The sequence below is a fragment of the Hemicordylus capensis genome, chromosome 3 (assembly GCF_027244095.1).
Source record: "Hemicordylus capensis ecotype Gifberg chromosome 3, rHemCap1.1.pri, whole genome shotgun sequence".
Lineage (NCBI taxonomy): Eukaryota > Metazoa > Chordata > Lepidosauria > Squamata > Cordylidae > Hemicordylus > Hemicordylus capensis.
Window position 1 is genome coordinate 1371174 of NC_069659.1, and position 21344 is coordinate 1392517.

Sequence of the window (21344 nt, forward strand, 5' to 3'; positions counted from 1 at the left end):
GCAATGAGTTCCCTGGGTTAAGGGTGCATTGCACAATGAAATGTGTCAGTTTGTTGCTTTGTCGTCTCTTTGCTTCAGTGAGTGGCCCCTGGGTTTTTGTCCTCCTGTGGAAAATGGGAACCCCACATCTAGAATCATTGACTTGTAGAGCTGGAATTGTATGCGGTCTGAGAAGAAATTGGGTGCATTGTAAGAGGAAGTCACAGTAGATGGCTCAAATAAGCAAGCCAAGCCACACATGTTCCAAGAGAAGGACCCACTCCAGAGTCACTACCCAAACTGAACTGGATGAAGCATCCTACGGGAGGGGGCTGTGTGTGTGTGTGTGTGTGTGTGTGAGAGAGAGAGAGAGAGAGAGAATGAATGAATTGAGCAGCTGCCAATGTGTCTGACATGACTTACTTGCCTTGCTTTGAATTCTTAATTAACAGAAAACGATTATAGAGGATTTATAAGGAAACACACCATCTTGTGTGTGTGGTGATGGTTTGCATTCCCAGCATCAGTTCAAATCAACAGAGAGTTTGAAGCCCCCCTTGGGATGTGCCCCCCCCTTGAATGAAGGACCTCCTGCTCTGGGCAAAGGGAAGGATGGCCCAGCAGCTGCCAGAAGGGATTCCAGGCCTGGGAAGAGAGCCCCTGCTGTGTGGGGAAACAGGCAGCATTCAAACGGGAGCAGGGGAGAACAAGAAGCCATGGGCAGAATTGCAGAGCTGGAGGGAACCCTGGAGGTCTTCTAGACCCACCCGCTGCTCAGAGCAGGAAAGCAGCACCCATGTCCAATGGCTGCCCAGCCTCTGCCTGAACACCGTTAGCGCCCACCACTGCTGCCCCATTGGCAATGGGGGGGGGCTCCTCGGGTCTTCTGCGCTGCAGTGAGGCAGGCAGAAGTCAGGAAATGTGGCCACTCATTCCCCAGGGAGGCGGAGGGGAGCCCTCCAGATGTCCTCAAGAGGCACCCAGGAGCTCAGCAAGGACCAGCTGGAGGCCGGGTGCGTAGCTGCCTCCATCACGTGCGGGGACCCAGGCACAGACCCCTGTGGCCCCCAAGGACTGGGACGGTGGTGGGGCCTGTCCCTTAGGGAGGAGCCCTGACACCCGGGGCTTCGCCCTCACCCTGGCAGGCTGCTGGGCCTCCTCGAGAGGCAGCGCCCTGCTGGGCCCCTCTTCCCCAGACAGGCAGCCACACCCTAGGAGGGGTGGCAGCCTCTCCCCCCCCCCCACTGTTCCAGGCAGCTGCTGGGCCCCCCAGGCTCCACCCCGTGGGGCGGCCCCGGCACCCAGGCTCAGGAGGAGCTTGGGCTCAGGGTATAAAGGCCTGGCGGGGGCCCTCCTCCACTCAGCACTGAAGGTTCCCTTCCACAGTCTCAAGACGCTCCCAACGCCCAGCCGGCCACCATGGTGCACTGGATCGGAGACGAGAAGCAGGTCATCACCAACTGTTGGGCCAAGACCGATGTGTGCACTGTGGGGGGCGAATGCCTCGCCCGGTAAGACCCCCTGGGCTGCCTGCCCGCCTGGGACCTGTGAGGCACCCTGCCGCCACCTCCCCCCCCCCCCCGGGCCAGCAGCAGGCTAACCATGTGCCCCCCCGCTCTCTCCCCTCCCTGCAGCCTGTTGATCGTGTACCCCTGGACCCAGAGGTTTTTCTCCAGTTTCGGGAACCTCTCCAGCCCCACCGCCATCTGTGGCAACCCCATGGTCAAGGCTCACGGCAAGAAGGTGCTCACTGCCTTCGCGGACGCCATCAAGAACCTGGACAACATCAAGGCCACCTTCTGCGAGCTGAGCAAGCAGCACTGCGACGAGCTGCACGTGGACCCCGAGAACTTCAAGGTGCGCCAGGCAGGCGGCTGCCCCCTTTGTGGAGGGCTGCCCAGGGGGGCGGGGGGGAGGGGAGGGGTGCCTGCAGGCCCCCCCTCTGCAGTGGCCTTGCTGCTCTGGCACATGGGTCTCCGTGGGTGGCCTCCAAGGGAGTTAGTTTTGCAGTGAGAGGATGAGAAGAAGAGGGCGGGTGGTGGGGGGGTTGTGTGTGTAGGAGGAGAGAGGGAGAGATCCTGCTCCAGAGCCGCGCTGCACGTGCTTCCTGGCCCTCTGGAGGTGGGGGGCCCCTTCCCTCAGACATGGGGTCTCTGAGGCCCGTGGACACTTTGCTTTCTGAGTGGACATGGAAAGTTTCAGCCGTGCACAACCCAGTGCCTGGCTGGGAAGGGGGCAGCCCCCCCCACCAGCCTGATCCTCTCAGATCACAAGGACTGTGGAGGCTGACCCCCTACCCCCGTCTTCACTCCTCAGTCTGGCATCCAGAGGACCCGGTGCTGGCTCTGGGGACCTGGGGGGTGGGATGGGGCAGACTCCGCAGTGCCCCCCCCCCGCACGGAGAATGACTCCTGTCTCCTCTCTCCTCTTCTAGCTCTTTGGGTACCAGATCATCATCACCATGGCGGGCCACTTTGGGAAGGACTTCACCCCACACATCCAAGCCGTCTTTAACAAGCTGATCCACGTGGTGGCCCACGCCATGGCCAGCCAGTACCACTGAAGCCCCCCCGCCCCCCCCGCCCCGAGGGAGACCAGCTGCCGCCTGCTCACCTCGCCCCCCTCGCCACGCCCCTTCTGGTCCTGATGTGTGACGATGCTGCCTTTGAATAAAAAGACACCTCCCTGCAGCCCAAGCGGACTGTGTGTGCCTCTGTGGGGGCCGGGGGGGACTTGGCTCCGGTGGGTGCCTCCTCCGTGACGGGACAATTCGCCCCAGACCCCAAGCCCTGGAGCCGGGGGGGGGGGGCTGGAGAGGGACAGCTTCTCTGGAGACCCACCCCTCCCTCAGGGTGGGAAGTGATCGGGGGGGGGGGGACGACGACAAGGAGGGCTCTGGTTGCACATGTCGGCACTCCAGGGACTTCCACTCGGCAGGCCCAGGGACAAGTCTCCTGCCCCGCCAGCAACCTAGAGGAGAACCAGCCTGTCTTGGGGGTTCTTGGGGAGGGCAAGCGGGGGCTTAGAGAGGCAGGGGCATGCCTCTCCGCAGACCCCCAACGCCAGACCCCAGGCTGAGAGGGTGGGCAACGGTCCCTCCTGACGCAGGACGTCCCTCAGCCCAGGGAGGAAATGTTGGCCCCTGGAGGCACAGCAGGGCTCCCTCCTTTTGGTGGCGAGGCAGGCGAGGGGCTTCCTAGTTGGAGAAGTTTGGGTTGGAATTCGAAAGGGGTATCCGTGAGAGCCATGCTGGCATGATCAAGAGCAGCGAATCCAAGGAGACTCCGGCTCTGGATTAGACTCCACTGCAGACACCTCCCCCAGCCAGCCAGCCAGCCAGCCAGCCCCCCTTGTGTCCCTCATCCTGGCAATGAAATGCTGGCCCCCCTGCCCAGGCCGGCCAGGCCCCTCAGGCACCCCGTGGTGGTGGTGGGGGTCAGCCGCCTCCTTCCGCCCCAGGTCCCCTGGCCGTGTTGTCCAGAGACCTCTGGCACTGGGGCTGGGATTCTCCTGGCACAAACCCCCAGCAGCCAGGGAGGGGCCCCCAGCCAGCCAGCCCCCCCCCCCCCCCGCTGCAGCCAAGCAGGAGCCGCCCTGCTGTCCTCCAGGAGCTCCACCAGGACATCCTTGCCCCTCTGCAGGGTCCAGCCCTGCCTTCCCAGACACTGCTGGGGACCCCACGGGCCTCGCCACAGGGCAGGGGCCACTTCAGGACAGAAGAACAGCCCCGCTGGATCAGGCCCAGGGAAGCCCGTCTGGACCAGGGCAGGGCTGGCCTCCTGACCAGGAGTGGAGCCGGCATCTGCCCCACTCGGCACATGCCCCCCCCCCCCGTCCCAGCACGACACACAGCCCCGTGTAAGGCCCCACAGGCTGCTCTTCAGCTTGGAGGGAGGATCCAGGCGGGGTGGGGCGCTCCCACCTTCTGGCCCCGTGGACTCACAAGGCGGCTCATCTCCTCTGTGGGTCTCCCGCTGGACTCCCTCCGTGCCCGTGGAGCAAAGTGCCCTTTGAGGTCCAGCCCATTGGGCAGGGGTGGTGGTGGTGTTGCAGCAAGGAGTAGCAACAAAGGGGCGTGTGCCTCTGCCCATGTGCAGAGTGCCTTGCCCTCTTCCCTGAGCAGCACCCAGAAGAAGACGTTGGCGCTTAAGGCGGAGGTGGCCACATGGGGGGGGGGTCTCTAGGCCCGGCTTGTCCCTTGGCAGCAGGACTGCATGGATGTCCCTTTAGAAACCGAGGCCTCCTTAGAAGAGGCGAATGGGGGGGGGAGGCAGGGGGGAACCACAGCCAGAGCCCCCAAGGTCCAGCTGCAGAATCCCTCCTCCATGCCGTGAGGGAGGGGCTGGCCTGGGGAAATCATCCAGGAAAGTGTCTGAGCCAGAGTGCACTGCTGGGGAACCCGCCGGGGGTCTGACTCTGACCCCTTCCCTGTGGCCTCCAGTGGGAGGGTTTGCCTGCGGGCTGCAAGGCAGAGAGGCCTCCGGGGCACCGAGATGTCCTGTCCTTGACTATGACTCCAACGAACAGCAACAGCAACAACTTTATTGGTTAGCCACCCCATAACCCAAGAGCCAGAGGCCATTGCATCAGGGGATGATGGGAGTTGTAGTCAACAACATGCTGATTCCGGGGTACAGCCAGCCAGTCAGTCCATGAATCAGAAGAAAGAAGAAAGGGCAGACGGGGGGGGGGGCTGCCCTGGAGAGAAAGCTGCCTGTTGGGGGCGGGGGGGGGAGGTTTGCAGCAGCTCCTTCGGGGCACAGACTGGCGCCCCCTGCTGGTGCCAAAGAGGCTGCTTGGCATGGATCAGCCCTCCCAGGCGTCAGCAGCCTCCCTCTAGCCCAAGAGCCGGCTGAGGTGGCCTGCCAGCCAGCCCCCACTTTTTTCCTCGGGGGGGGGGGGTTGCAGTGCCTCCAAAATGACAGGGGAGCTTTGGAGCTCACCCCCTCTGCCCCCCCCGCTGGCAGCCCCCTCGGCTTCTCTCCTGCTGCTGCTTGCCAGCTGGGCAGAGTGGGGTCTGCAGGCTTGCGGAGCTTGTGGGGCGCGTGATCTCCCCCCCCCCGTGCGCGCTGCTGCTGCCGGAGGTGCCCACCTCCCCTCCAGAGCCCTCCCAGCATGGCTCGCCTTGGGGAGCAGGGAGAGGAAAGTCCTGCTGCTGCCTCTGCCTGGCTCCGGCTTCCAGCTGAACTGGAGGGAGGAGGGAGGGGGGACGACTCCTCTTCTCTTGTTTTCTGTGTCCAGAGTAGCAGCTTCGCCTGCCCTGCAGCTAAGGGGTCGCAACTTGAGCATGTCGCTCCAAACATGATAATACAATTGCTCGGGGGGGGGGCACCCCCACCCCCTGAAAGGGCTGCCCACCCCTCCCTCCTGGGCCCCCTTGCCTGTGCAGGCCTGCCCCAGCTCCCACACCACCTCCCATTTTTCAGCCTTCTCTGCCCCACGCCTTGGAACCATGTCCCCCATGTCCCCCCTCCCTAGCACTCCTTTCTTTCTCCCACAGCAAAAATCTTTCCGGTCTCTGTGCAGGGAGTTTTCTCACCACCCCCTCTCAGTCCCCCCTTCTGGACTCTGAGTATCACCGAATTTTAGAGTTGGAAGGGTCCTGGGAGGTCTTCTAGTCCACCCCCCTGATCAGTGCAGGAAACTGCTACAACATCCCTGAACGAAAACCTCCAGAGAGGGAGGAAAGCCCACCCCTCCATGAGGCAGGCAGTTCCACTGTCCAACAGCTCTTACAGTCAGGAAGTGCCTCCTAATGTCTAGCCTTAATCTGCTCCCTTGACATTTCAACTTGTTGATTCCAGGCCGGGGGGGGGGGGGCAACAGAGAGGACAAGTCCACTCTTCCTCCTGGTGCGGGGCAGCCCTTCAGGTCTAAAGATTGCCATCCATGCATTCCCCCCCCCCCCGCTTTGTCTGCTCCTCTTCTCCAGGCTCAATATCTTCAGCAACCTCCTGGTGGGACTTGGCTTCCAGACCATCTTCCTTTTGCCCCCTTTGCTGCCCTCCTGTGAACCCAGCCAGAGTCTCTGCACATCCTGTTAGCAGAGCTGGTTCTGAATCTGAAGGATGCAAATCTAAGCAAGAGTCATAACGGCAACCAAGATTTACTTTAAGCTCACATAAATAAGAGAAAGCTTAGTAAAGCCTAATTGCGCCGGATGAGGAGAGGGTGCAATGCGCTTGGGGTGGAGGGAAGGGAGTTGGTGCAGATGCTGGGATGCAGGAATCGGTCAATAAATCACACACACACACACACACACATGCCTTAAGGTGCTAATTACATGCAAGAGGTGAAGGCGACCCTTTCCTGCTCCCTAAACCAGAAGCATTGCTGCTGCCAGCTCTTGGCCGCTGCAGCGGTCTCTGGTCAGGGGCTTGGTCAGTGCCTCGGCAGCCGTCTTCTCTGCCGGGCAGCCCTGAAGCTCAGCCATGCCGTGGGCTGGGGAGGCTCTCGGGCTTCTTGGGGTGAAGATTCACCTCCTCAGCCTGTGACAACTTCGGGCCCTCTGATCGCCTTCCGGGATGGAGGGGGTCTGTGCGGGTCGGTGCCAAGTGTTGGGGGTTGTCCATTTTACCCACAGTAGGTAAAACAGCAGAGCACTAAGGAATGAGCACACACTCCAGTCACAGAGCAGGTAGCAGAGGATGGTTTAGTTGTTGCAGCTACTGAGAGAAAAGACATGGAGATTCTTGTAGAACGAAATACCAAGTATTTATTGGTTAAGTACACTTGGATAGGAAAGTCCTAACCCTAATCTAAAGGACTACATCATGGATAGGTAAGGAGGGAGAGAGAGAGGTTTCCATCTGCTCTCTAGGAGGGAAGGAAGGATTGTGACTCAGCACAGGCAGTGCGGAAGAGTCAGATCAGGGGTCATTGTGCAGGGACAGAAAGGGAGACCCTGACTAATGCCCCTAGCGGTCATTAGGATAGTTGGTGCAAAAGGTTGATGCACTGGCAAGCCATCTCCGACACCAAGGAAAGACCATGGACCATTGGTGAGCAGCCATCTCACCTCTGGGCACCCCTGGGCAGCTGTGTCAGATTCTGACTCACTCGGTTGACTAGAGGGGCACCGATTTCTGATTTGTTCTAGTGCAGCTACTACCCCCCTCCCTCCTGAAAAAGATGCCCGGTGGTGGGCTTTCCTGTGTTGCCAGCTCAGGCAGTGTGAGTGTCCACAAACCTACCCACTCAGGGATGGATTTGGGGTTGCAGGCAGCTTGTTAAAGGAACTGCCCTGGGGTGTTTGGTCAGCAACCCAATGTTCGGGCTTTGTGGGGGAATTAGCTCTTAAAGTGGGGTCAGCTCCACTTAATTTTTAATTTGTGCAAACATTTGGACTCAAGAAATGACTGGACTGAGACAAAGTTATAGTTCCAAAATAAAAAGAAGACATTTATTGTAGGAGGGGGAAGACAGGAGAGAGAGATGTGATTAGGGCAATAAAGATGCGTTTCTAAATATACCAACTACAAGGAGGCGTTTTAGCTAATTGTGCCTGCCCCCAGGCAGGCAAGAGAAAGAGGCTTTGGAGGGAGATGGGGACCTATGGAAGGGATAGAGAGGGCCCAGATGCAAGGGGGGCAAATGTCCACCTTCACCTGATCTGGACGATGGGACCTCAGGACTCTGGGGAGGGCTGCAGAACCTCATTCTCCGAGACCATATGGTTGGAAGCAGGAGCATTGCAGGGATTGGTAGAGGGAGGGATACCCACAAGGAGGGCACCTTCGTGGGGCCAGCTGCCCGTGGCCGGGAGGCAAGCTGGATGGACCAGCAAGAGGACCGGCCTGGGAACTGGCTTGAAAAACTGGACACCCCCTGGTTGCAAAGGCGGGTGCGCAGCGGATGGCCCAGGCTGCTGGTGATTTCAAGCACTTTGTAGGTTGCAGGAGAGCACAAGCAGTGCTCAGTGGAGTCCCAGGTACAGCATGCGAGGGAGCGTGAAGTTCGTAGGGAGCGCCCGATGGAGTCCCAGGGAGAGAACCCAAGGGAGCACCCTGGATGATAGAATGGGGGTTCTTATGTTCCAATAGAGGGGAGCAGAGCTGGTCTTGTGGCAGCAAGCATGAAGGGCCCCCTTTGCTCAGCAGGGACTGCCCTGGTCTGCATATGAATGGGAGACTTGAGGTGTGAGCACTGCAAGAGATTCCCCTCCGGGGAGGGAGCCGCCGCTCTGGGAAGAGCAGAAGGTTCCAAGTTCCTTCTTGGAACCAAGGGTCTGACTCAGTATATGGCAGCTGCCTATGTCCCTATCAGCAGGACACACGGGCCAGTTGCTAGGTCTGGGGCTGGTCCCTGTTCACAGGTGCTTTTATTGCCTCTGGGATTCTGTGCCCAAGGCGCCTGCCCAGTACTAATTAATTATTCAATTTCGATGCTGCCCTTCCCAAGATATGTTGCTGAGCTCCTGGTAAGGGGCTTTAGTGGCTCTTCTGGCTCTCTGTCACTACTACTACTACTATGACGATGGCGGAGATTTATATACCACTTTTCAACAAAAGTTCTTAAAGCATTTTTCATAGAAAAACAACATCTGAGGAGCCTGCCCAAGTGGCCAGTCGCCCGTGACTCCCTCAGTTCGGAGCAGGACCTCTGTCCTCCCCTTCCGGACTGAGCAGTGCTGGTCAGGTACTGCCCCCCCCCCGGCCAAAGTGTCCTTCCTGCGTCTCCCTCCAGGGGCCGTAGGGGCCCAATCCAGGAACCCCCCTTGCTCGCCCCCCCCGCCCCCGCAGCAGGGGAGCTGCTCTCCCCATTTGCAGGGAAGACTCGGCCTTTTGTGCCATGCTCAGTCCCAGTGAAAAACCTCCCGCCCCTGGCCATGGGGGTTCTTGCCTCTGCATCAAAGGCCCCTCCGGGTGACTTCAGTCCTGCCCTCCTGGCTTGGTGCTACCTGTGGCTGCCCCCTCTCCACTCTCCTGCGTTGTTCTTCGGCTTTCCAGACGGAGCCATCACGGCCTTGCTTCAGGAGCAGCTGCCCGGGCTCCTTCCAGCGGAAACACACCCTGGGCGGCTCTGCTTCCCGCTTGCGCCTCCCCCTGCCTGGAGGGGTCTCCCTCCTGCGACTGTCTCCATCATCCATCCGCTGACACAGGGCTGGCGTTGGTGGCAGATTAAAACAGGCCCTAGAAGACTCCGGAAGGCGAAGTGCTGGCTGGGAGTGACTGAGCAAGGGGGCGGGGGGGGGGGCTAGAGGGTGCAGGGGGGCAGCCCCCAGCCTCTGGCAGCCCTGAGGCATTGGGCCCCGCTTGTCCCATGGTGGCTGCTGCGCCACTGTGGATTCACGGCCCCATTTTGAAGCTGCGGCACCTGCGTCCTAAACTGTAAGCCTCTCCATTGTTTGGAATCAATCCATGAACCCAGTTAATAATCTTGTTGGAGGGTGGTGGCCTCCCAGCTCCAGACAGTCTGGAGGAAACTGATTATCTAGACCCATTTCAGACCGGCTTTCGGGCGGGCTACGGGGTGGAGACTGCCTTGGTCGGCCTGATGGATGATCTCCAGCTGGGAATGGACAGAGGAAGTGTGACTCTGTTGGTCCTTCTGGACCTCTCGGCGGCTTTCGATACTGTCATAGGAACACAGGAAGCTAGGAAGCTGCCATATACTGAGTCACACCCTTGGTCCATCTAGCTCAGTATTTTCTTCACAGGCTGGCAGCGGCTTCTCCAAGGTTAGATAGGAACATAGGAAGCTGCTGTATACTGAGTCTGACCCTTGGTCTATCTAGCTCAGTATTGTCTTCACAGACTGGCAGCAGCTTCTCCCAGGATGCAGGCAGGAACCTCTCTCATCCCTATCTTGGAGATGCTGCCAGGGAGGGAACTTGGAACCTTCTTCTGCTCTTCCCAGAGCGGCTCCATCCCCTGAGGGGAAGATCTTGCAGTGCTGCTCACACATCAAGTCTCCCATTCAGATGCAACCAGGGCAGACCCTGCTTAGCTAGGGGGACAAGTCATGCTTGCGACCACAAGACCAGCTCTCCTTTCAGCAGGCAGGACTCTCTCTCAGCCCTCTCTTGGAGATGCTGCCAGGGAGGGAACTTGGAGCCTAGATGCTCTTCCCAGAGCAGCCCCATTATCCCCTCAGGGGAACATCTTCCAGTGCTGCTCACAGTTCTAGTCTCCCATTCATATGCAACCAGGGTGTGCCCTGCTTAGCTAAGGGGACAAGTCCTGCTTGCTCCCGCAAGACCAGCTCTCCTCTCCTAGGCTAGACTGTGGCAAGAAAATCTTTAAGAGAATGTCTTAATGGAAGAACATAAGGGCAGCCCTGCTGGATCAGGCCCAAGAAGGCCCATCTAGTCCAGCATCCTGTTTCGCACAGTGGCCCACCAGATGCCGCTGGAAGCCCACAGGCAGGAGTTTTCTTCTTCATCATGAACCCCACTGCCCATTGAGATCATCCAGAGAGGTCCGTCTGCAGTTGCCACTGGCTCATCTGGTGGCTACTTGGGGACGGGCCTTCTCTGCTGCTGCCCCCAAGCTTTGGAACCCGCTCCCTGCTGAAATAAGAGCCTCCCCATCTCTGACAACGTTTTAAAGGTCTTTAAAGACACATCTGTTCACCCAGGTTTTTAATTAAATATTGTTTTAATAGTTTTAAGATTGTATCATTTATTTTGCTTTAACTACTGTTTTTATTTTTGTTATTTATTTTAACTAAGGTTTTCTGTTTGTTTGCTTTGTTGTCAACTGCCCAGAGACGTGACTTTTGGGCGGTATACAACTATGTTAACTAGAATAACGGAATGAATGAATGAATGATGGCTTCAAGTGCCCCCCAGAGCGGAGGTCTCCTTTCTTCCTCTTCCTCTTCCTCTTCCTCTTCCTCTTCAAGCGACAGCAGCCCCCGCACCTGGAGGGAGGTTCCACCACTTCGGCAGGGCTGCTGCCGCCCCTTGCAGGCGCCTGGAGGAGGTGGCTGGGGGCGCCCGATGTCGTGCGGAGGGAGAGCGCGCCGTCGTGCCCAGGCGCCAGGAAAGGAGCCGCTTCCTCACGCGCAGCCAGAGCGAGAGCGAGAGCCGGCCGGCTGCGGCCAAGACGCGCTCCTCCTCCTCCTCCTCCTCCTCCTCTTCTTCTTCGGGAAAGCCGCGCGTCTGCCTGGGTGGCACCACCAGTCCCGCCGCCGCCTCCTCCGCCGCGACTCCCGGACAGGCCGGCTGCGGGGGCTCCTTCGGGAGCACCGCCGGCAGCTGCGGGGGCCCCCAAGAGCCGCGGCCGGAGTTCAGCCTTCCGGGCCGACGCGGGCAGGGAGGACGGACGGACTGGGCTACTGAGCCCGGTGGCGGCGGCGGCGGCGGCGCACGCGGCAGCAGGTGGAGGCTCCTCTGTGGCTGTCGCTGAGGCCGCCCCGGCCGGTCTCCTCTGCTGCCCGCCTGCGCGCCACGCTGGAGGCCGGGCCGGGCTGCCCGAGGGGACCCGCCTCCGCCGCTCCTGGCCACGGGACGGCCTGAGGGAGGCGGCGGCGGGGGCCACGCAGACACCCCACCCCGTCTAGGGCTCCCAGCCCGCGCCCCCATTTCCACGCCAAAGAGAAGAAACGGGGCTGGGAGGCGCGCGGGGGGGGGCGCGCATTTCTTGCGGCGGGGGTGGGGGTGACGCGCAAAGTGCCTGGCGGGGGGGGGCCCGACCAGTTCCCCGCCGCGGCCAGGGCTCCTTCCCGCAGCCCCCCAAGGCGGGCGGTGCTGCCAGCTGCTGCCCCCCCCCCGCCGCCCGCTTCAGGCCCATCGGAGTCGCTGGAGCGAGTCAAGGTGCCGCTGCTCCTAGGCCCGGCTGGGAAGCGGGCAGCAGCCGCCACCCCAGGAGGGCCTGGCCCCGAACAGCTGGCCGGGCTGCCTCCAGGGTCTCCCCACAGCTGGGGCGGGGGGCAGCAGCTCCTCCTCAGGCGCCAGCCCCCCGGGAGGTAACCCCCCCCCGCCCCCGCCGCCCAGAGGCAGCTTGGATGGCTCCTCTCGCTCCTGCCGCGCGGCCTGCAGGCCAGCCGTTCTGTCGACCTGAGGGACGGCCAGCCTGCCTGCAGGCAGCGCAGGCGGGAGGAAGAGCAGCCAGCCCAGCTGAGCTGTTGCCGGGGGGCCGAGGCTGCCGCGCCTCCTTGGCCCCCCCGAGCTCCTGCCAGGGGAGGCCCCCTCGCCCCGCCCCGCCCCTTCCTGGGCGCACCCCCTCCCCGCAGCCGGAGGCTCTCTGCCGCGGGCCGAAGATTCCCCTGAGCTGCAGATCGCTCCAGGAGGTTCCTGGGGAAGTCGGCGGAGTGGGAGGGAGGTCTGTGTGAGACGGGGGGCGGGCGGGGGGGGCAGCATCCTTGTCCCCCTAAGGGCTGCGGTGCCCCCCGCTGGCGCAACGTCTGTGCTCTGCCGCTGGGGGGGCCGTTCTAGGAGCGGCAGGGAGGGCGGCTGTGGCTTACCATGCCGGGGGCGGGGCGGCGGCTGGTGGTTCCCAGGGCACGGGAGCCGGCCGAGCGGCGGCTGGAGGGGGGCAGCCTCACCGAGCCCCAGAAAGTCTCCAAGAGCGGCTCGGCACTGGCTGCTGATCCCTGGCTGCTCCGAGGGCGAGGCGGAGCCACGAGGCCAGCTGCAGAGGGAAGCCAGGCTGCTGCTTCCATGCCCGGCTTGCAGGCCCCCTCCAGGCGGGGGCCCGGCAGCTTGCCCCTGCTCCTCTCCAGCCGGCAGCCCCATGGCTGGCTCCCCATGGAGGCACAAGGGCCACCTCCCAGGAGAGCTGGGCTGGTGGCAGCAAGCATGAATGGGCCCCTTTGCTAAGCAGGGCCCACCCTGCTTTGCATACGAATGGGAGACTAGAAGTGTGAGCACTGGAAGAGCTTCTCCTCAGGGGATGGAGCCGCTACTCTGGGAAGAGAGCAGAAGGTTCCCAGTTCCCTCCCTGGCAGCAGCATCTCCAAGATCGGGCTGAGGGAGAGACTCCTGCCAGTGCCTGCAACCTGGGAGAAGCTTCTGCCAGTCTGGGTAGACAATCCTGAGCTAGATGGACCAAGGGTCTGACTCCGTATATGGCAGCTTCATATGTTCCTGCCCCCCTCTGCCCAGCACCGCGTGCAAATACTCCTGCCCCAGCCCACCAGCCCGAGCACCTCCTCCCAGGGCCTGCTTGGATGCATCTTCTGCACGCTGCTTCTCTTCCCTGGCAGCTGGTTGAAGTGTGTTTAGTCAGCCCAAATGATGCCGCTGCCCTCACTTCCTGACAGGAGCTCCCACAAATACACACCAGCACGCACCCCTTGAAGCCCTGGGGGGCAGTTCATAACACACACACCCCGCAGCATGGCGACCCTGCAGAGCGGCCCCTCATGGCTCCCTCCCCACATTGAGGAGAGCTGGTCTTGTGGTAGCAAGCAGGACTTGTCCCCTTAGCTAAGCAGGGTCTGCCCTGGTTGCATCTGAATGGGAGACTTGATGTGTGAGCACTGCAAGATATTCCCCTCCGGGGATGGAGCCGCTCTGGGAAGAGCAGAAGGTTCCAAGCTCCCTCCCTGGCAGCATCTCAAAGATAGGGCTGGGAGAGATTCCTGCCTGCCACCTTGGAGAAGCCGCTGCCAGTCTGTGAAGACAATCCTGAGCTAGATAGACCAATGGTCTGACTCAGTAGATGGCAGCTTCCTATGTTCCTATATAACCTTGGAGAAGCCGCTGCCAGCCTGTGAAGAAAATACTGAGCTAGATGGACAAAGGATGTGACTCAGTATATGGCAGCTTCCTATGTTCCTATGTTCACATCCCGGCTGGGGGAAGCTGCAGCTGCTGCTTGTCTGCCCGAAATGCCCTTGTGCTCAGTCGATGATGGATGACCAGCCCATGAAGGCCCCCCAGGGAGCAGAGAGGGGAGCTCAGGAGGTCCAGCTCTCTGTGTGCTCTGCACACCGGCAGTCCTGCTGATGCTCGCAGCATCCAGCCACAAAGCAGCCCGGAGGCTTTCTCTGACAAGAAAGAGCCAGCTTTATTCAGCCTTGCACAGCACAGCCGGCAAGCAAGGCTGCCCGTTTCGAGGCGGGGGTTCCAGAGTCTGAAGTACAGTGTGCTGCCCTGTGGTTGTCTTTGGTAGCATCTTCCTAGATCTCTGCTGCTGCTGCTGTTGCTGCCCGACAGAGGTGCTTCCCATAGTCTGGGGAACACATACCAGCGGGGATTCGAACCGGCAACCTCTGGCTTGCTAGTCAAGCCATTTCCCCGCTGCGCCATTAGGTGGCTTAGAGGGTTCAGTCAGCTGCCATCTCCCAGACTGAGGCCAGAAGGGAGGCAAAAGATGCCCGCTCCAGATCTGCAGGCCACGCCTTGGACCGGCAGCCAAGGTTATGGCTGCAAGTGGGGAGGGGAGATTCCTTTACCCGCCCAGCTGCTGCAGCGGGAGTCGTGCGCACAGGTCAGGAGAGCAGCACAGCGCCTTACTGCCGCCTGGAGACGGGGACTTGAAGACGTTTATCTGGGAAGTCCATCAGGGAGAGAGATGAAGACCGAGCATCAGGCAGCATCAGCGCGGCTCTCTTAATGCCGGGGTGGGATGGAGGAAGAGGAGGAGCTGGAGACAGCCACGCCTCTTCCCCCCTCCCCACCCCATCACTTCTTGCAACCAGCTGCTGCTGCTGCATCTGTTTAGATTATTATTTATTTATTTACACAGTCCGACAGGTGTTATTGACTGGTTTGTTTTATCCAGACATCGAGTCCTTCCCAAGGACCTGGGATGGCTGAATTTTATGGTCAATGTTGTTGCTGTTATAGATATCGTCGCAGAATATAGGCTCTTCCCAGTAAAGTTGTTTTTTGTAGTTGGCTGGTGGTGATTTCTGTGGCCCTTATGATGTTGAGGTGCTCTTCAAGGTCTTTTGGAACTGCACCCAAGGCGCCAATGACCACTGGGATTATTTTGGTCTTTTTCTGCCACAGCCTTTCAATTTCAATTGGTAGATCTTTGTATTTTGTGATTTTTTTTCTATTTCTTTTTCTTCTATTCTGCTATTCTGGTGTATTGTGTGGCAGATGTTTGTCTGTTTGTAGTCGGAAGTCCCATAATATTTTTACATCTTCATTTTCTTCAACTTTTTCAATTTTATGGTCCCACCAATCTTTGGCTACCGGTAGCTTGTATTTTTTGCAGATGTTCCAGTGTATCATCCCTGCTACCTTGTCATGCCTTTGTTTGTAGTCAGTCTGTGCGATCTTTTTACAACAGCTGATCAGGTGGTCCACTGTTTCATCTGCTTTTTTACAAAGGCGGCACTTGCTGTTTGTTGTGGATTTTTCTACTTTTGCTCTTATTGCATTTGTTCTTAGTGCCTGTTCTTGCGCAGCCAGTATTAAACCCTCTGTTTCTTTCTTCAAGCAACCATTCTTAAGCCATTGCCAGGTCTTGCTGATGTCTGATTTTCTTATATTGTGCAAATATCGACCATGCAGGGGCTTATTTTTCCATTTTTCTGCTCGGTTCTTGACTTGTTCTTTCTTGTAGGCCTGCTTTCTTTCATTGGTGTTGAATAGTTTCTTGTTATTGACCATTTGAAGTGCATCTTCTTCACTGTCCTTGATATATTCTTCAAGGCCTCTTTTCTCCTCCTCTACTGTTTGATGGACTTGCAGCATTCCTCTTCCACCTGAGCTATCGCCTATTGCCTGTCGACATCACTGCGGGGGTGCAGAGCATGATGGATGGTCATGATTTTCCTGGTCTTACGATCTAGCGTCTCTAGCTCTGCCTGGGTCCAGTCTATTATTCCTGCACTGTATCTGATAACAGGTATAGCCCGGGTGTTTATGGCTTGTATGGTGTTCCTGCCATTGAGTTTGGACTTGAGGATTTTTCTAACTCTCCTGATGTATTCACTTCCCATTTTTCTTTTAACTTCAGTGTGTGCGATGTTACCAGCCTGGAGAATGCCCAAGTATTTGTAAGGTTCTTTCTCTTCCAGGTTCTTGATCTTGCTTCCTTTGGGCAGTTCTATTCCTTCTGTTTTTCTTATTTTCCCTCTGTTCATTATTAATGCAGCACACTTGTCTAGTCCAAACTCCATTGCTATATCGCTACTGAATATACGGACAGTGTTTAGCAGTGATTCGATTTCTGACTGGGACTTTCCATACAACTTCAGATCGTCCATGTACAGCAGATGGTTGATTTGACTGGATGTTTTAGATGTTTGGTATCCGAGGCCTGTTTTGTTGAGTATTTGTGAAAGTGGGGTCATGGCGATTACAAACAACAGAGGGGATAGTGAGTCCCCTTGGGAAATGCCTCTTCTAATGCTAACCTGTCCAAGTGTCTCACCATTGATTGTTAACTGTGTACTCCACATGCTCATTGCTTTTTAAACAAATATCTGAATGTTTTTGCTGACACCAGTTGTTTCTAAACATTTTAGTATCCATGTGTGAGGCAATGAATCAAAGGCTTTCTTGTAGTCAATCCATGCAACACTTAGATTGGTTTTTCTTCTCTTGCAATTTTCTAAAACATTTTGTCAATCAGCAGCTGGTCTTTTGTGCCTCTGGTGTTCGGGCAATTTCCTTTATGTTCAATTGGAAGCTGTTTGTTAGTTAATAAGTGTTGCATCACTTCATCTGCTATTATTCCAGTTAATAATTTGAACATGGTTGGCAGGCAGGTGATCGGTCTATAATTACTTGGAACTGCACCTTTTGCTGGGTCTTTCATGATGAGATGAGTTTTCCCAGTTGTTAGCCATTGTTCAACATCACTGCCTTGGAAAATGTGATTGAACTGTTTTGATAGTTGTTTATGAAGGCTTGTTAGGTGTTTAAGCCAAAAACCGTGCAGTTCATCATCGCCTGGCGCAGTCCAATTTTTAATTTTCTTTGCTCTTTCACTTATTAATTCTGGTGTTATTATTAGATCTTGCATTTGTTGGTTACATTTTTTTGACCTCTTTCATCCAGCCTGCTTTTTTATTATAACCTATTGGGTTGTCCCATTATTTTCCCCAGAATTGCACTGTTTCTTCTTTATTTGGTGTTTCTACGTTTCTTGCAGTTTCTCCTTCTATGCTTTGGTAGAAACGTCTCTGATTCGACTGGAATTGGAGATTCTGCCTGTGTTGTGTAATTCTGGCTTCATATCTGCTAATCTTCTTTGACACTGCTGTTATTTGCTGCTTTATTATTTCCAGGACTTCTCTCATTTTCCTTGAATCTAGGTGGTATTTTTGGATTAGATACTGTTTGGTGTTTTCATTCTTCAGCTTCTTGTCTTTTGTATCTTTCAATTTACTAGCATCTGATCTAAGCCTGGAGATTTTATTTTCTAATCTAATCTTCCATTTAGGTGATGTACTGCTTTCTTTTTTTACAGGTCCACTGATCTTATATCCGAGCTCTTGTGTTGTTATTGTTGCTGCACTGTACATTAGTTGGTTTGTTTCTTGCAAATTATTGGTTGTTATTTCTGCAAGTGCAGCATTGACATCTGTTAATGCCTGAGCAAGTTGTTTTTTGGCAACTGTTTTTAGAGCTGGAAGTCGAACCCTGGTGGTTGTTTGGTTCATGTGCTCAGTTATTTTTTGCTTTAGTTCTTGTTGCTTTTCTGTTAAATGGCATTTGGGTTTTTGAGGTGAAGGCAAAGGGGCGGTTGCCTGGTTTTGATTTTGAAACAGTTCAGCAACAGTGGCATCCTCGATTTCCAACACCTCCTCCATCTGCGCCTGAGCAACTGCTTCAGTTGGTGGTAATTCTTCTTCCATATCTGGAGCCTGTGTTGCTCTTTGCAGTTCTTCCAGCTCAACTCCTGTGAATACTTTATTTCTTATTATGAATCTTCTCTGGTCTGCTAGCCTTTGTTCTGTTATTTCTGTATCTGGATGCTTCTCTTTCCAAATGTGGTACATTCTTTTTAAATAACCTCTTCTAGTGGGACTAGACTTGTAATAGCAGATCATTATTTCCTTGTTGGCATTTTTAATATTATTATTATTATTATTATTATTATTATTATTATTATTATTTTATGATGAAAGTGGCCCGTCCTGCCTGGCCTTTTAGGTAGGCTAGGGAGGGGCCATTGAAGAGCCCCTTATGTCCGCCACACAGCTGATAAGCACCAGGTTTGGGATGGGGGTGATAGGGTCCCATACCCATCCTGCCCCCGCCCCCCCCTTGAGGGCCACCTTGCATAAAACACCCCCAGGCTGCAATGGACCTTTTCCTCTCTACCAGCTACTGAGACCAAGGCAGGAAGAGCTGGCTGCCTACGGAGGCATAGCAGCAATCGTGTTCCTTTTAGACATCCCCTCGTGATGGCTGAACTGGGCTCTGGCCTGAACCTGGCTTTGTAAGGGCTACTCTGCCCGGCCCCTCGGCGGCCTCCTCTTGGTACACCCTCACGATGCTCTCCTCTCTCCTCCTTGCGGCCACTGACTGATTCTTCCTCCATCCCATCCTGGGCCGTCTCTATGACCGCAGCAGGCTAACTCGCATGCAGGACCTTCTTTCCCTTCCAGGAAGTCTGAATCCCACTGAGGCAGCTGCTGGCCTCGTATGGAAGAGCTCAACCTGACGAGTTTCCAGCCGGCCACCTTCCACCTCATGGGCTTCCCGGGCCTGGAGCAGCTCCACCCTTGGCTCTCCATCCCTTTCTGCGTCTTGTATGCCGCCTCCATTGCTGGGAGCTGCACCATCATCTGGAGGGACCGGCGCCTTCACGATCCCATGTACTCTTCCTGTGCATGTGGTCCTTCAAGGACCTGGGCGTGTCCCTCTCCCCCCTCCCCCCAGTGCTGGCCCTCTTCTGCTTTGGGTTGAGCGAAGTTGCCTTTGATGCCTGCCTGGCACAGATGTTCTTCGTCCACGCCTTCTCCTTCATTGAGTCGGGGATCCTGCTGGCCATGTCTTTTGACCACTTTGTGGCCATCTGCAAACCCCTCTGGTACTCCTTTACTAACTGAGCAAAGAGGCACCTTTTAAAAGTGGCGATTCTCTTCTAAAAGCAACTGGCCCTTTTCACCCCCAGCACAGCATCCCTCCAGTGGCTGTGGCTGCCTTCTGTTTCTTTTTTAGACTGTGAGCCCTTTGGGGACAGGGATCTATCTTATTATTTCTCTATGTCAACCACCTTGGAAACTTTTGTTGAAAAGTGGTATATAAATATTTGTCATAGTCATATGAGTAAAACACAGAATAAGTCAAGATGCCATTTGTGTTGTGCTTTACTCATGCGCACCTGCGCACTGGGATGGAAAGGCTGCATCATGGTTGATTTGTTGTCATTGTTGACTAGCACATGTGGGCACATGGTGTGTTATCCCTGTGTGCACCTGTGCGTTGATGATGAAGAGGAAGGGGGGGAAGGTGGTGGCCAGGGGTGTAGCTATAATGGAGTGGATGGGCTCAAAGCACATGGGCCCCCCAGCTCCTGAGGGGCCCCCCAAGGGTTAGGCCCCCCTCCCTATTTTATCCATTTTCTCCCTCACTCCAAAGGGCTGCAGGGTAGAGGGGTGAACACGAGCCCCCTCTCCCCTAGCTACATCCCTGGTGGCGGAGAACAGAAGGAACCAAAAACTGACAAACTGTCCCTGCTATTAGTCTGGTGGCCATAGACCATCTCCAGCCTCAGAGGCAAGATGCCTCTGAGTACCAGTTGCAGGGGAGTAACAGAAGGAGAGAGGACATGTCCTCAGCCCTTGACTGTGGGCTTCCCAGAGGCATCTGGTGGGAAACACTGTGGGAAACAGGATGCTGGACTAGATGGGCCTCCTTGGGCCTGATCGGCTGTTCTTATAGAATAGCAGGTCTTTAAACATGACTGCAGAACCATAGAATGATCCCCCTGAAAGAGTGGCTGCACATATCTGCTATAATGGCTAATGGACATCTTGGACAATAGAGTGTGTTGAGAAATAGGAATATTATTTCCATACCATGAAGAAGATAAGAGCAGCCCTGCTGGATCAGGCCCAAGGAGGCCGATCTAGTCCAGCATCCTGTTTCCCACAGTGGTCCACCAGATGGTGCCTCTGGGAAGCCCACAGGCAAGAGGGGAGGCGATGATGATGATGATGATGATGATGATACAATATAATAATAATAGCACCCATAGTTGTTTGTGCCCTTTGGTGCAGTACCCAAAGAACCTGAACACCATCTCGACACCTTGGGCATTCATAAAATTACAACACATCAACTACAGAAAGCCACACTACTCAGGACAGCATGAATACTGCAATGATATCTTTAATTCTTTAGTTATCCTAGACCCTTGGAAAGGGCCTGATAATTAAAGTACCAAATACAGATAATAACATCTGGTAGACTGTGTGTAAATAGCATAATAATACAACCTGATTTATTAGCCACCCCATAGAAAAAATTGTTCTCTGGGCGGCTCACAGCAGAGGATTAAAACATACAATAAAACACACACATTAAATCATAAGACAACAGATTGTTCCAGTAAGAACTAATCAGCCTGCTTTCCTTTCACTGTCTCTACAATTGGACTAAATTTGGTTCAAAACGGTTAGGCGGTTCACAAGTCAGCCCACTTGTGCCTCAAGAGTTTACACATCTGCCACCTTGGATCGGGGTGGATGACATCATCGCAAACTACGTCGTTGAGGTGTCCCTATGTGTCCTTACAACTGTAACCAATTTGGTTCATATTGGTTCAGGTGTTGTGAAGTTGATGGGGGGGCACACACGGGGACACACACAGAGAATGCTGGGTGATCTCATAAGCCTACTGGAAAGTAGGCTAAAAAAAAAAAAGTGAAAAAAATACAATACAAAGCAGCTTAAAAACTCATTTCAAAATTAGTTAAAAATCAGAATCAAAACTGAAAAACCCGAATTTAAAAGGCCTGGGTGAACAAAAAGGTCCTTACCTGGTGTCTAAAAGAGCAAAGTGATGAAGCCCAGTGAACCTCACTGGGGAGTCTATTCCATAAACAGGGTGCAACCACCACACGGCATGGCCTCTCTCCAGCAGTCGCTCCCCCCTGCAACGGATTTGGGGGCATCTTGCCTCTGAGGATGTTGCTGGCAGATAGCATCAAGCAGTAGCCATTGATAGACCTGTCCTCCGTGAATGCGTCTAAGCCTCTTTTCAAGCCAACCAAGTTGGTGGCTATCATCATATTCCGTTCAAGAGAATTCCATAGATTAGTTATGTATTGTGTGGAAAAGTACTTCCTCTTGTCAGTCCTAAATTTTCTGACCTTCAGTTTTATGCGATGACTCCTGGTTCTGTTGGGAATTCTCTCTGGTAAGAGATACCCTTCTATTACAGCAGAGTGCACAGAGGCAAAACACAGCGGAGTCTGCCTAGGCATGTGCGTATGCTGAGAGTAAAAGAAACTTGGAGCCAGTTCATAGTCCAAGCCCCTTTTAAAGCCATCCCAGCTAGTGG

At 55.6% G+C, this 21344-nt stretch overlaps 1 protein-coding gene and 1 pseudogene across 1 annotated transcript; both read left to right on the top strand.

The window, feature by feature from the left end:
- Positions 1–1334: 1334 nt before the first annotated feature.
- LOC128351853 (hemoglobin subunit beta-like) lies at positions 1335–2669 on the top strand. Its single transcript, XM_053311828.1, has 3 exons — positions 1335–1490; positions 1614–1836; positions 2414–2669. Exons 1-3 carry the CDS (start codon positions 1399–1401, stop codon positions 2540–2542), a joined length of 444 nt encoding a protein of 147 aa, XP_053167803.1. The 5' UTR covers positions 1335–1398; the 3' UTR covers positions 2543–2669.
- Positions 2670–15459: 12790 nt separating this feature from the next.
- Positions 15460–19128, top strand: LOC128351462 (olfactory receptor 51G2-like; annotated as a pseudogene).
- Positions 19129–21344: the final 2216 nt, after the last annotated feature.